Source organism: Trichomycterus rosablanca, chromosome 11 (assembly GCF_030014385.1).
Source record: "Trichomycterus rosablanca isolate fTriRos1 chromosome 11, fTriRos1.hap1, whole genome shotgun sequence".
Classification (NCBI taxonomy): Eukaryota; Metazoa; Chordata; class Actinopteri; order Siluriformes; family Trichomycteridae; genus Trichomycterus; species Trichomycterus rosablanca.
In genome coordinates, this window is record NC_085998.1 from 28,453,516 (window position 1) to 28,468,553 (window position 15,038).

Genomic DNA, 15,038 nt, shown 5'->3' on the forward strand with positions numbered 1-15,038 from the left:
CATGTCACACAGCTAGAAATGTCTGACATTGGTTGGAGGAGCATGAACAAGACTTCCAAGTACTACCCTGCCCCTCTAATTCCCCAGACTTGAACCCAATCGAGCATCTGTCTCAATCTAGGACCACCTCGATTGAGGTCGAGGTACTGGACTTGTTATCAAAGGGTCACCGGTTCAAGCCCCACCACTGCCAGGTTGCCAAGGTTGGGCCCATGAGCAAGGCCCTTAACCCTTGATTGCTTAGACAATACACCGATCAGCCATAACATTAAAACCACCTCCTTGTTTCTACACTCACTGTCCATTTTATCAGCTCCACTTACCATATAGAAGCACCTTTAAGTTCTACAATTACTGACTGTAGTCCATCTATTTTTCTGCATGCTTTGTTGGCCCCCCTTTCATGCTGTTTTTCAATGGTCAGGACCCCAACAGGACCACCGCAGAGTAGGTATTATTTGGGTGGTGGATCATTCTCAGCACTGCAGTGACACTGACATGGTGGTGGTGTGTTAGTGTATGTTGTACTGGTATGAGTGGATAAGACACAGCAGTGCTGATGGAGTTTTTAAACACCTCACTGTCACTGCTGGACTGAGAATAGTCCACCAACCACAAATATCCAGCCAACAGTGCCCCGTGGGCAGTGTCCTGTGACCACTGAGGAAAGTCTAGAAGATGAGCAACTCAAACAGCAGCAATAGATGAGCAATCGTGAGTGTCTAATAGAGTGGACAGTGAGTGGACACGGTATTTAAAAACTCCAGCAGCACTGCTGTGTCTGATCCACTTGTACCAGCACAACACACACTAACACACCGTGTGCCACTGGTTGCATCCCGACACGTGGGCAGCATGCATCTTATCACCTACACTTTGACGAGTGCAGTGCAGCTCAGCATTGTGTACGGAGAGGACACACCCTGAGAGCACTCTTTTCTCATCTCTGTGTAGGTGCCATCAATTAGCCAGCAGAGGTCATAATTGTACCAGTCATAGGAGAGAGACCCCATCTGGCTTAGTCCCGCCCAAATCTGAACAACAGGTCAATCGTTCATGTGGCCGCTCAGCCTTAGACGGTAGGCAGATGTGAGATTCGATACGATGTATTCGAGATCCCAGCTCTGGTTCCAGCGTGTGTTTTTACAGCCACGCCACCTGAGCGGCTAGCAGACGCTTTTAACCAAAGCGAAGTGCAGTATGACACTATACCAGGGCCTTGCTCATGGGCCCAACAGTGACAACCTGGCAGTGCTGGGTCTTGATCCAGTGAGCTTTTGAGTACTAGTCCAGTACCTTAACCACTAGGCTACAACTACCCTCCCATTATTATTCACCTAATTTAAGAAGGGCTTGCTTTCTTTTTGTTATTTCTTTTGTAGTTAAGCATTAAGTGCATTATAGCATGAAAAATATTTAAACTAACGGCTGACCAATCTCCTTCCAAAGGAAAAAGCTATCCTGCCCTTATTTTTAACTTACAATAAACAACATACAGGGCCTGTTTAAGACTAATCATGTATGATTAATGCCCTACCTAATTCATGGCTGTAAAAACCACTTACACTGGGTAAGACATTTAAAAACTTTATTTACAAGGATAAAATCCATTTACATGAATAAAACAAATTTAGACTCGAGTAAGTAACAGAATCTGGAATAATTCAGATTCACAATGACGCAATAGACACCCATGTGCCAAAATTCAACCTGAATTAACCAAAAGTTCAATGTCCCAGACAGCCAAAACTCATTGAGCGAGCTACATTTCGCCCTACTAGCCTCCGTGCTGGCCTGGGAAGAGAGCTGGTCTGCGAGTCGGCACATCTTGTGGAGATCAGCGGTGGAAAAGGTGAAACGGCAGCTAAACGAGCCTCCTGGAGTTCCCTGTGGAGAGGTGGGCACTCAGTTTTAAATGCGTATTAAAGTATCCCATTATTTCTATTAATAATGACTGGATAAATGCAACTGCCTAGTCTGGCCTAGTGTAGCATAAACCAATTACGTTGGTATAAACATGTCAAGACACTTAAGGTTGTCTGTATCATTGTGCTAAAATTTAACATCACAACTACATTCACTGTCCATTTTATCAGCTCCACTTACCATAAAGGAACACTTTGTATGTCTACTATTACCTTCTTTCACCCGTTTTTTCAATGGTCAGGACCGCCACAAAGCAGGTAATATTTAGGTGGTGGATCATTCTCAGCACTGCAGTGACAATGACATGGTGGTGGTGTGTTAGTGTGTGTTGGTATAAGTGAGTCAGACACAGTAGCGCTGCTGGAGTTTTTAAATACTGTGTCCATTCACTGTCCACTCTATTAGACACTCCTACCTAGTAGGTCCACCTTGTAGATGCAAAGTCAGAGACGATCGCTCATCTGTTGCTGCTGTTCGAGTTGGTCATCTAGACCTTAATCAGTGGTCACAGGATGCTGCCCACGGGGAGCTGTTGGCTGGATATTTTTGGTTGGTGGACTATTCAGTCCAGCAGTGACAGTGAGGTGTTTAAAAACACACCACCACCATGTCAGTGTCACTGCCACCACCCAAATAATACCTGCTCTGTAGTGGTCCTGTGAAAGTCCTGACCATTGAAGAACAGCATGAAAGGGGGCTAACAAAGCATGCGGATGCATATAGAGTGGACACGACGATCGAGGTGGTCCAACAGACGCTCAAATTGGGTCAAGTATATACTGTATATATGCATGCAGAAAGCAATTTAACAGTGGTTATTAGGTTCCAATTGGTTTAATCATGTTGTAACCCAACTTTAGGTCATACCTATATATACCCTCCTATACCTATATACTTTCACATCCATCATTGCCCTGTCTCACCTTTCCAGCATGGCCGTCCTGAACTTCTCCACATTCAGCTCTCTGCGTAGCTGTGTGGCCAGTTTACCAGCCCTTTCCCTGCGCAGCACCGGGTGCCTGCACAATGCAGACGCAGAAGGCCTCACAGTGGGATCAGAGTCCAGCATCATCTGCCAAATACAAGTATTATACTTCTGAATTTAAATGACAAAAGCAGTCATTGTAGTAAAACCAAACCAAATATTGGACACTAGTGTACTAGTATGTACTGCACCTGTAAAAGATTCTTTAAGACTGGAGTTAACTCCTGAGGCAGGCTGGGTAAGTGAGCCTCCCTGAGACGATGCCATTCATCTCCGTTCTTAGGTAGAGGTTGAGCTCCAGCTGATAATAGTACAGTCAGGCCCAGGGCGAAAATATCTGCCTTTGGTAGATTACTGTAATCCTGATGGTCAGAAATAGACCAAACAAATAAATTAATGTAACCAGGTCTGGCTTGTTTGTACATGAAGGCATTAAAGTAAACAAATGCCTTTCCCCCAATTTTTTCCTAATACAGTCGTATCCATTTATAATGTAATTCGCTACCACTGGCGCAGACCTCACAACGGTCACATGCCCTCGCTGAAACCTGTGCAGTACTGACCCATCTTTTCTCCTGCACAGGCAGAATTCACATGAGGATCCGTTTTGTGCATGGACGGTCACACACCGCTCTCCATTATCCCGTCTCATTGTGCAGGCGCCATCAATCAGCCAGCAGACACCACTCTTGCAGCAGTTATGATAAAACCCTGTTCAGCCATTGTCCCACCCCTTGTAGACCCAGGTAATCATGTGTCGGAGTCAAAAGCTTATGCCATGTGCTCCTTGATTTTAATCACTTCGTCCTGGTCAGAGTCGCAGCAGGTTCAGTTCTAGGGATGCTGTAGCCTAGTGGTTAAAGTACTGGACTAATAATCAGAAGGTTGCTGGTTTAAGCCCCACCACTACCAGGTTACTGCTGTTGGGCCCTTGAGCAAGGTCCTTAACCCTCAATTACTTCGACTGTACACTGTCACTACTGTAAGTCGCTTGGGATTTAATCAATTTACATTTTCGGCATTTAGCAGACGCTTTTATCCAATCATACCAACTTCTTTAAACATAGCCAATCATCGACTTATGGCAGCACCGATATACTAGACCGCTGTGCCACCGTAGCACCTACCTTAACCACAGCCTTGTTTCTCTGAAAGTCATACTGAGTTAACAACACTGTGTGGTTCCAATTGCACATGTATACTGCAAAACCTAGGTGTAAAGATTCTTAACCTGTTCCATGTGGCCCACCTCTTATTGCCACTATTAAGTTGCAACTCTGCACTAGGGTTTTGTGTTTTGTTTTGATGCATTGTGTTGCCTGGGTCGTGGTAATCATGGACAAAATGTGGGTCGCTTGAAAAATATTTGGGGGTGGGGGGGGTGCTGGAACCTATCCCAGCTTTTCAATGGGCACAAGGCACACAGTAACACCCTGGACAGGGTGCCAGTCCATCACAGGGCAGACACACATACAATTCAGTTCAATTCAGTGTCTCCAATTAACCTTGCATGTTTTTGGACTTTGGGAGGAAACCCACGCAGACACGGGGAGAACATGCAAACTCCGCACACAAAGGACCTGGACTGCCCCGCCTGGGGATTGAACCCAGGACCTTCTTGCTGTGAGGCAACAGTGCTACCCACCAAGCCACATTGCCACCCGTTTATTAGGATTTTAACGTTATGCTTTACACTTTTGGTTACATTCATGACAGGAACGGTAGTTAATCATTACACAATATTCATCATTTCACAAGGTTATATCAAACACGGTCACGAACAATTTTGTATCTCCAATTCACCTCACTTGCATGTCTTTGGACTGTGGGAGGAAACCGGAGCTCCCGGAGGAAATCCACGTGGACACGGGGAGAACATGCAAACGCCGCACAGAAAGGATCCGGACTGCCCCGCCTCAGGATCGAACTCAGGACCTTATTGCTGTGAGGTGACCGTGCTACCCACCGAGCCATCTAGTGTAGATAACATTTTCCATAATGTATTTTTCTGATTAGTTTCAAACAGAAGCAGCTTTTTATTCTAATAGTTTGTAGACAGTTCGCAATACCTCTCGCAATACTTCACATGCCAGGAAACGACTGTCCCCCTCTTCTACCTGAGGACTCGAAATGGAGGTCACATGACCCAGGTCACCTATCATGAGGAAAAGCACCAAAGTAAGCATTTGTAATCAAAGCACAAATCTAATTTGTAGCTAAAAAGATAAAATCCCCACAAATAATGAATTACCAATTTTATAAACTACCCCTGATGGAGGGCATCCATCATCCTCCTCTTCACTGTCTGCTGCTCCACCTGCGCTAGAGCTAGGCCGATAGCAGATGAATATGTTACCTGGCAAGGAAAATGTGTGTTTACTTTATTCAAACTTCTATAAAAGATCAAAACAAGCATACAGTCACAAATAAGGCTTAAAAACTCACTGGGTTTAATGTCTAGATGCACCAGGCCTGATGTGTGAATATATTTGAGTCCCAGCGAGACCTGTAGCAGCAGATCTCTTAAATCTGGCTCCCGAAAGAATTCTCCCTGCTCTTGCTTCTCAGTTATGACATCATGAAGGCTCCCACCTATAAAAGGTACAGCATTAAAAAAAGGAAACATGATCACAATAGCCACACAAGTATGAGAAAGTAGGAGACAGAGAAGGTCCACAACCTAAAACATTGTTCCTACCATCACAGTATTCATTTTGAATGATCATATGGTCATCCTCTGCCCAGGCTGAGTAGTACCGCACAACATGTGGGTGATGTCCCAGCACAGCATGAGCATATACTTCCTTTAAGGCCAGTTGCCTGCAGTCAAAAAACATGCACAAATCATACAATAACATCCTTAAAATAGAAGATTTGTGCACTTAATCTCCATTGTTGTTCTATTATTCATATGCACACCACTAGAATAGTACTCACTCATTGGCAGATCCTGCAAGCGGCCTGCGTAATCGCTTGATGGCGTACATGCAACCATCCAGTCTTTTCACGCAGCGATACACGGCGCCAAACTCGCCCACACCGATCCGGCCCAGCTCCAGAAACTCACTTTCATAGCGAGACAGCATGAGGGCCGGCACTGCCGGTCTCTGAGCACCAACAGATGGAAGACAAGTTTTATTAGATGGTTGTTTTGTCTTGATGAAAGGCATTTTTTTTGCAGATTAAAAATGTTTATTTATTGGATTTTAACACCATGTTTTACACTTGTTACATTCATGACAGACACACAAGATTAATGAGTTCACAAGTTTTAACACCAAACACAGTTATGGACAATTTTGCATCTCCGGTTCACATCACTTGCATGTCTTTGTACTGAGAGGAAACCGGAGCTCTCATTAATGCAGAAAAGTACAGGGTGGGCCATTTATATGGATACACCTAAATAAAATGGGAATGGTTGGTGATATTAACTTCCTGTTTGTGACACATTAGTATATGGGAGGGGGAAAACTTTTCAAGATGGGTGGTGACCATGGCGGCCATTTTGAAGTCGGCCATTTTGGATCCAACTTTAGTTTTTTCAATGGGAAGAGGGTCATGTGACACCAAACTTATTGAGAATTTCACAAGAAAAACAATGGTGTGCTTGGTTTTAACGTAACTTTATTCTTTCATGAGTTATTTACAAGTTTCTGACCACTTATAAAATGTGTTCAAAGTGCTGCCCATTGTGTTGGATCGTCAATGCAACCCTCTTCTCCCACTCTTCACACACTGATAGCAACACCGCAGAAGAAATGCTAGCACAGGCTTCCAGTATCCGTAGTTTCAGGTGCTGCACATCTCGTATCTTCACAGCATAGACAATTGCCTTCAGATGACCCCAAAGATAAAAGTCTAAGGGGGTCAGATCGGGAGACCTTGGGGGCCATTCAACTGGCCCACGACGACCAATCCACTTTCCAGGAAACTGTTCATCTAGGAATGCTCGGACCTGACACCCATAATGTGGTGGTGCACCATCTTGCTGGAAAAACTCAGGGAACGTGCCAGCTTCAGTGCATAAAGAGGGAAACACATCATGTAGCAATTTCAAATATCCAGTGGCCTTGAGGTTTCCATTGATGAAGAATGGCCCCACTATCTTTGTACCCCATATACCACACCATACCATAAATTTTTGTGTTCCAACAGTCTTGGAGGGATCTATCCAATGTGGGTTAGTGTCAGACCAATAGCAGTGGTTTTGTTTGTTAACTTCACCATTCACATAAAAGTTTGCCTCATCACTGAACAAAATGTTCTGTGTAAACTGAGGGTCCTGTTCCAATTTTTGTTTTGCCCATTCTGCAAATTCAGTGCGCCGATCTGGGTCATCCTCGTTGAGATGCTTAGAGCAACATATGCTGCCTTCAAGACGTCATCTTTTCCAGGTACGTTCATGCATTTTTCAGCAAGACGATGCAAAACCACATGTTGCACACATTACAAAGGCATGGCTGTGCCTGCAGTCCTGACCTGTTCCCAATAGAGAATGTGTGGAAAATTTTGAAATAAAAAATGTGACAACGACGACCCCGTACTGTTGCACATCTTAAGACGTGTTTGCAGGAAGAATGAGACAAAATAAAAGCTAAATCACTTGGTCTCCTCGGTGCAAAAACGTCTTTTTAAGTGTGGTGAAAAGGAATGGCAACGTTACAAAGTGGTAAATGCTTTACTGTCCCAACTTTTTTTGGAATGCGTTACAGGCCTGTAACATCACTTCAAATTCGTAATTGACTAGTGATAACTTATTTAAAGTAAAACACTAAAGTCTATCCACAGAATTACATGGAACCAATTAGCTGAACATTCTCCTGGCTTGCTCAGTAATGGTAGCGCTTGGGTATTGTGGGCCATCCATTTTCCTGCCCGGTGCCTTGTGTACCACAGATTTATCTCCAATGGGTGTACACTGATGAGGCATAACATCATGACTACCTTCCTAATATTGTGTTGGTCCCCCTTTAGCCCTGACCCATTGAGGCATGGGCTCCACTAGACCCCTAAAGCTGTGTTGTGGTATCTATTTGGATTGAGATCTGGAGATTTTTGCTTTGTAGCAGGGCGCATTACAGTGCTGAAAGAGGCCACAGCCATCAGTGAATACCGTTTTCATGAAAGGGTGTACATGGTCTGCAACAATACTTAGGTAGGTGGTACGTGTCAAAGTAACATCCACATGAATGGCAGGACCCAAGGTTTCCCAGCAGAACATTGCCCAAAGCATCACACTGCCTTCGCCGGCTTGCCTCCTTCCCATAGTGCATTCTGGTGCCATGTGTTCCCCAGGTAAGTGACGCACACGCACTTGGCCATCCACATGATGTAAAAGAAAACGTGATTCATCAGACCAGGCCACCTTCTTCTATTGCTCAGTGGTCCAGTTCCGATGCTCACGTGCCCATTGTTGGCACTTTCGGCGGTGGACAAGGGTCAGCGTGGGCACCCTGACTGGTCTGCGGCTATGCAGCCCCATACGCAGCAAGCTGTGCTGCACTGTATTCTGACACCTTATTATCAGAACCAGCATTAACTTCTTCAGCAATTTGAGCTACAGTAGCTCGTCTGTTGGACTGGACCACACGGGCCAGCCTTCGCTCCCCACATGCATCAATGAGCCTTGGCCACCCATGACCCTGTCGCCGGTTTACCACTGTTCCTTCCTTGGACCACTTTTGATAAATATTGACCACTGCAGACCGGGAACACCCCACAAGAGCTGCAGTTTTAGAGATGCTCTGACCCAGTCATTTAGCCATCACAATTTGGCCCTTGTCAAACTCAGTCAGATCCTTATGCTTGCCTATTTTTTCTGCTTCTAACACCAACTTTGAGGATAAAATGTTCACTTGCTGCTTAATATATCCCACCCACTAACAGGTGCCATGATGAAGAGATAATCAGGGTTATTCACTTCACCTGTCAGTGGTCATAATGTTATGCCTCGTCGGTGTAAAGCGTCTTCTAAGTTTTAAATGCCCAACTTCATACAGCACAATCTTATTTTTCTCACTAACTTTTGATGAATAAGAAAGATTCCAAAGGCCACATTATACATTTAAATAACAGTCTGAATACTACTGACTAAGAAACTCACATCAAGGGGGTTCAAGAAAAGTGCCTTTGGGTGACAGACAGACCGGTCATTGCATAATAACTGAAAAGTTCTATAACTGAAACTTCAGAGCAGAGGTGCTGCCAGGAATTTTGGGCCTCATGAAAAGAGAGCACATTGGGCCCCACCACACCAGGCCACACCAACCCTGAAAATATAACACTGTGCAGACTTGCAGTAGTGTGCATAGAGTAGAATGTACTATTTATTGCAAGACTGATACACTCTATAAGAATGCTTGAAAGGAAAATACTCTCTCCCCGAAACCTCTACTGTGCCCCTATTGCAGTTTCAAACTGCCAAAATAGTATAGATAAATAATTTAAGCGATATACTGTGTCATACCTTTGATGGTAGAACATAGCTTTCGTCCTCAGATGAGGTGTGCACCTCTTTCGACCTGCAAAGACAAATATGATCCATATATAGTGAATTAGACACAGCAGCGCTGATGGAGCAATGTCACTGCTGGACTGAGAATAGTCCACCAACCAAAAATATCCAGCCAACAACGCCCTGTGGGCAGCGTCCTGTGACCACTGATGAAGGTCTAGAAGATGACCGACTCAACCAGCAGCAATAGATGAGCGATCGTCTCTGACTTTACATCTACAAGGTGGACCAACTAGGTAGGAGTGTCTAATAGAGTGGACAGTGAGTGGACACGGTATTTAAAAACTCCAGCAGCTCTGCTGTGTCTGATCCACTCATACCAGCACCATGTCAGTGTCACTGCAGTGCTGAGAATCATCCACCACCTAAATAATACATGCTCTGTGGTGGTCCTGACCAGTGAAAAACAGCATGAAAGGGGGCTAACAAAGCATGCAGAGAAAACAGATGGAGTAGTCAGTAATTGTAGAACTAAGTGCTCCTATATGGTAAGTGGAGCTGATAAAATGGACAGTGAGTGTAGAAATAAGGAGGTGGGTTTAATGTTATGGCTGATCGGTGTATATAAGTAACATCACTTGGTAAGAAGCAACAAGTTAGCTCATATTTGAGCTTAATTTATTTAAGCCTAAACTCTCCATCATGACAGTGGATCACTTTTAAATAGGCTATATCGAAAGGCAAGTCTGAAGTCTATTTGTATGTAGTGCGACTCAAACTCGAGTGCCAATCTCTGGTTTGGAGGGACAGGTGACAGGATTTCTCTATACTGCTGCAATAGCGACCTCTGCTGGCTGCACAGAGAAGGTGAATAATAAAAAGCAGTGAACTCTCCATACAGAACTCTGCTCATGGCTGAATCATGGCTGAATAAAAAGTTTCATCTTTAAAAAGTCAAAGTGGGTGTTGAAAAGACTTTATATGGATTAGGGTGTCGTTTGAATAACTGTGAGGGTGTAGAGTTCAATAGATTTTTTTTATACCTTATTTATTAATTATAATTTATTAGGATCTTAACATCATGTTTTACAGTCATGGACAATTTTGTATCTCCAATTCACCTCACTTGCATGTCTTTGGACTGTGGGAGGAAACCGAAGCTCCCGGAGGAAACCCACGCAGACATGGGGAGAACATGCAAATTCCACACAGAAAGGACCCAGACTGCCCCACCTGGGGACCGAACTCAAGACCTTCTTGATGTGAGGCGACAGTGCTACCCACCGAGCCACCCTTTCATATCTTATATCTGTATATTTCTTTGTAGTTGTTTGACATACAGCTGGGTAACTGGACACTAGATTGCGAGAAAAGGGAAAAAATGCTTAGAGTATTAAAATAAAACAAACCAAAAAGTATATGCTGTGCCATAGACTATGATGCATAATGATAGCATAGTCCAGTCAACCGTTTCTTTCCATTAATTTTAGATTAAGGTATTTTTAATTATACTATAATTGGTGGACATCAATCATGACATGATGTGTACATGGAAGATTATTGATCACTGCATGATTGAAGTTAAGTGGGCAGAAAAATAAGTTTAAGTGCAGCAAATACAAAAGTCAGGGTATGAATATTAAATCAAATTTACAGGAGACCCCCTAGGTCAAGATTTGATTATATTTCTTCACCAGGAGACTGTCCTACCTGTGGAAAGTGTCTTCATCATCATCACTCCTGCGGTTCTTCCTCTTGTGGTGCTTGTTGTTTCTCCGCACCGTGTCAGGAGTAAATGGATTAATATTGACCGAAGGTGCTCGGGCAAAGGCGCCAGGCACACACAGTCTCTGACTTCGAAAAGGCTTGCTGCTCGAGTAGGGCAATGCTGCCTTGGACAGCAGGCTCTGATAGAAAAAAAAATGGTCATGTGATTTGAGCAAGTCTTCTGATTTTATACCATGTAATAAGTGCTGGCACATTACCTTGGGTGTACTTGGGGAGTCACAGAGCCTAAGCTTGCTCCAAGCGGCATAAGGTATGGGCGAGGTGGCAGCAGATGGTGAGGCTGTTGTACTCCTGGCACGGTGGCACTGCACTCGTGGAGTTCGGCAGGTAGCGGACGGGCTTCTCAGAGGCACACTTTTAGGCACCCAGTTCTCCACGCTGCTGTCACTGCTGTCCTCCTCACCACAGCTCGAGAAGTACAAGTGCTGCTGCACTGATTTCTCATTTACTGCAGCCATCACTGGCAACTACAAGGAAGTCAAATTTGAATGTGAAGCAGGTCCATCATACAATACATACATAGGATCTAGGAGTTTTACTAGTTTTCAAAAATAAACAAGTTCTCACCTGCTTCATAAAACCCCCAAAAGGGTGCACTAACCAGTTTTGCCTGTCTTAAATAAATGTTAAAGCTGGTTTACAAATGTTGACAAACTAGCACTTTAAAATGCAGGCATGACACTGGCATGAGATTATCGTAACAGCTGCTTTGTAGTCATACTTACATTTACAAGATTTAGTGGACACTTTTATCCAATGTGACGCAATTAGAGGCCTTGCTCTGGGGCCCAACAGGGCATGTTGATGGTGGTGTGGATTGGACCAAAGCTTTCCAATCAAGAGAGTCCAGTATTTTTTTATTATTATTTTCTTTATGCATTTCCCCCCCTTTTTAGCACATCCAATTGCCCTATTGCGTCATGCTTTCTCTCCACCAATGTCGATCCCTGCTCTGATTGAGGAGAACGAAGCTAGCCCCGCTCCCTCCGACACATGGGCAGCATGCCATATGCATTTTATCACTTACACTTTGACGAGTGCAGTGCAGCTCAGCGTTGTGTACAGAGAGGACACACCCTGAGAGCACTCTTTTCTCATCTCTGTGCAGGCACCATCAATCAGACAGCAGAGGTCGTAATTGCACCGGTCATGGGAGAGAGACCCCATCCGGCTTAGTCCGGTAGGCAGAGCTGAGATTCGAAGCGATGTATTCGAGATCTCAGCTCTGGTGAACAGCGTGTGTTTTTATCGCTGCGCCACCCGGGCGGCTTACATGTATGTATTAACAAAAGGCTTTAATAATATCAATTCACATAGCTTACAAACAGAGAGCAGACGTTTAACAATAGCTGTGGCTGAATGAGTGGTGGCCATGCACTTTAGGCCAAACAATTCATCACTTTCTGGCTATGTTTGGGAAAAGAAAACTGGCATTGCTGCTTATACGTGTATAAAGTGTGTGTGTGTATATATATTTCATGTAGCCACTCGTGTCCTACTACATCAACCCCACTAATAAAACTTGAAGACTTGATATGATATTTTTAAGGTTTTATTTATTTAATATTTTATGATAATTTTAAGGTGATATTTTACAATTTAATGAGACTCTAGAAGGTTGTGACTGCTGGTTATCGATGAAAAGAAACTGCCAAATTATCCTAGTTTTATTCTTAATTAAAGAACTGTGATTCTGAGACAAAACCAGTGGTTCACCTAAATGAACCGACTCAGAACCGACTGACTCGCTAAGCACAGTAACTTATCGCTACAGTTAAAAAGATGCAAACTAACGTGCTGGACCTAGGGTGTAAGTGTATATAAACTGTATTTACATGCGTTATCGCAAATGGTACATAAAAAGCTTACAAATACAGATTACATGCTGCTTTTTTAATGTGTCTCAAACAAAGTAATCTCTATGGACTCATTGTTATAAACCTAAAAAGAATCATACATATTTTTGTGTATAATAAATTACATTATATTTTTTATATTATAATATTATTATTTATATTATATTATAGAAATATAAGGATATGATTTGAGAGTACCTTACCGTTTAGAACGTGTACCACCCCACTAGAACCCTGGATCGCTCACCTGTTCCCACTGCTCCTAACGAGCTTCCAGCCAGCGCTCCTTTATTAAACTTATCCATTTGCGCATGCGCTCATTTACTGATTAATAGGCGGGATGTTAAGGGTGTCAATCAAACATTTAATCCAATCGCCTTTTGCTTAAATGTGGTAATTATTAGTAAAAGTAAAATAAAGACCGCTGGTATGTATAATGTATAGGCAATTTTTTTATTAATCACACGAATAAGACGGATTGTTTTGTATTTTTGCATGATACATATTTCAGTAATGATATATGAACGCAGACAGCCTGTATAATCTTTCCAGTAGCTTATTTAATGGTTTCTCAATCTAATTTGCACTATCTACATACAGTAGTAGTTGAGTTACGAACGGTTTACCATACGAACATTTTGGGTTATGAATGATCTTTTTCAACTATCTACATACAGTAGTAGTTGAGTTACGAACGGTTTACCATACGAACATTTTGGGTTACGAATGATCTTTTTCAACTTAACGTACAAACAAATTTCAGATTACGAACCGAAATTCGCGAAACACGTGACGTCATGACCAAGTTAACTCCGACGTCTCTCTCTCTCTCTCTATATATATATATATATATACAGGGGTTGGACAAAATAACTGAAACACCTGTCATTTTAGTGTGGTAGGTTTCATGGCTAAATTGGACCAGTCTGGTGGCCAATCTTCATTAATTGCACATTGCACCAGTAAGAGCAAAGTGTGAAGGTTCAATTAGCAGGGTAAGAGCACAGTTTTGCTCAAAATATTGCAATGCACACAACATTATGGGTGACATACCAGAGTTCAAAAGAGGACAAATTGTTGGTGCACGTCTTGCTGGCGCATCTAGCCACGGTATCCAGGGTAATGTCAGCATACCACCAAGAAGGACAAACCACATCCAACAGGATTAACTGTGGACGCAAGAGGAAGCTGTCTGAAAGGGATGTTCGGGTGCTAACCCGGATTGTATCCAAAAAACATAAAACCACGGCTGCCCAAATCACGGCAGAATTAAATGTGCACCTCGACTCTCCTGTTTCCACCAGAACTGTCCGTCGGGAGCTCCACAGGGTCAATATACACGGCCGGGCTGCTATAGCCAAACCTTTGGTCACTCGTGCCAATGCCAAACGTCGGTTTCAATGGTGCAAGGAGCGCAAATCTTGGGCTGTGGACAATGTGAAACATGTATTGTTCTCTGATGAGTCCACCTTTACTGTTTTCCCCACATCCGGGAGAGTTACGGTGTGGAGAAGCCCCAAAGAAGCGTACCACCCAGACTGTTGCATGCCCAGAGTGAAGCATGGGGGTGGATCAGTGATGGTTTGGGCTGCCATATCATGGCATTCCCTTGGCCCAATACTTGTGCTAGATGGGCGCGTCACTGCCAAGGACTACCGAACCATTCTGGAGGACCATGTGCATCCAATGGCGTTGCCGTGTATCAGGATGACAATGCACCAATACACACAGCAAGACTGGTGAAAGATTGGTTTGATGAACATGAAAGTGAAGTTGAACATCTCCCATGGCCTGCACAGTCACCAGATCTAAATATTATTGAGCCACTTTGGGGTGTTTTGGAGAAGCGAGTCAGGAAACGTTTTCCTCCACCAACATCACGTAGTGACCTGGCCACTATCCTGCAAGAAGAATGGCTTAAAATCCCTCTGACCACTGTGCAGGACTTGTATATGTCATTTCCAAGACAAATTGACGCTGTATTGGCCGCAAAAGGAGGCCCTACACCATACTAATAAATTATTGT

General features: G+C 43.6%; 1 protein-coding gene across 1 annotated transcript; it reads right to left on the bottom strand.

The window, feature by feature from the left end:
• Positions 1-1,641: 1,641 nt before the first annotated feature.
• wee2 (WEE2 oocyte meiosis inhibiting kinase) lies at positions 1,642-11,614 on the bottom strand. Its single transcript, XM_063004630.1, has 11 exons — positions 11,354-11,614; positions 11,079-11,275; positions 9,381-9,435; positions 5,849-6,018; positions 5,610-5,731; positions 5,357-5,503; positions 5,163-5,267; positions 4,981-5,066; positions 3,103-3,273; positions 2,850-2,998; positions 1,642-1,887 (listed from the first exon to the last, which is right to left on the bottom strand). The coding sequence occupies exons 1-11, from the start codon at positions 11,612-11,614 to the stop codon at positions 1,728-1,730; spliced, it is 1,623 nt and encodes a 540-aa protein (XP_062860700.1). The 3' UTR covers positions 1,642-1,727.
• Positions 11,615-15,038: the final 3,424 nt, after the last annotated feature.

Excerpts from the sequence above, each read along its gene's own strand:
- wee2 (XM_063004630.1), bottom strand. The coding sequence starts at position 11,614 with ATGGCTGCAGTAAATGAGAAATCAGTGCAGCAGCACTTGTACTTCTCG. Across the intron at positions 5,268-5,356 it reads GCATCTAGACATTAAACCCA|GTAACATATTCATCTGCTAT; the intron begins GTGAGTTTTTAA and ends TTTCCTTGCCAG. Across the intron at positions 5,067-5,162 it reads AGGGGTAGTTTATAAAATTG|GTGACCTGGGTCATGTGACC; the intron begins GTAATTCATTAT and ends TCCTCATGATAG.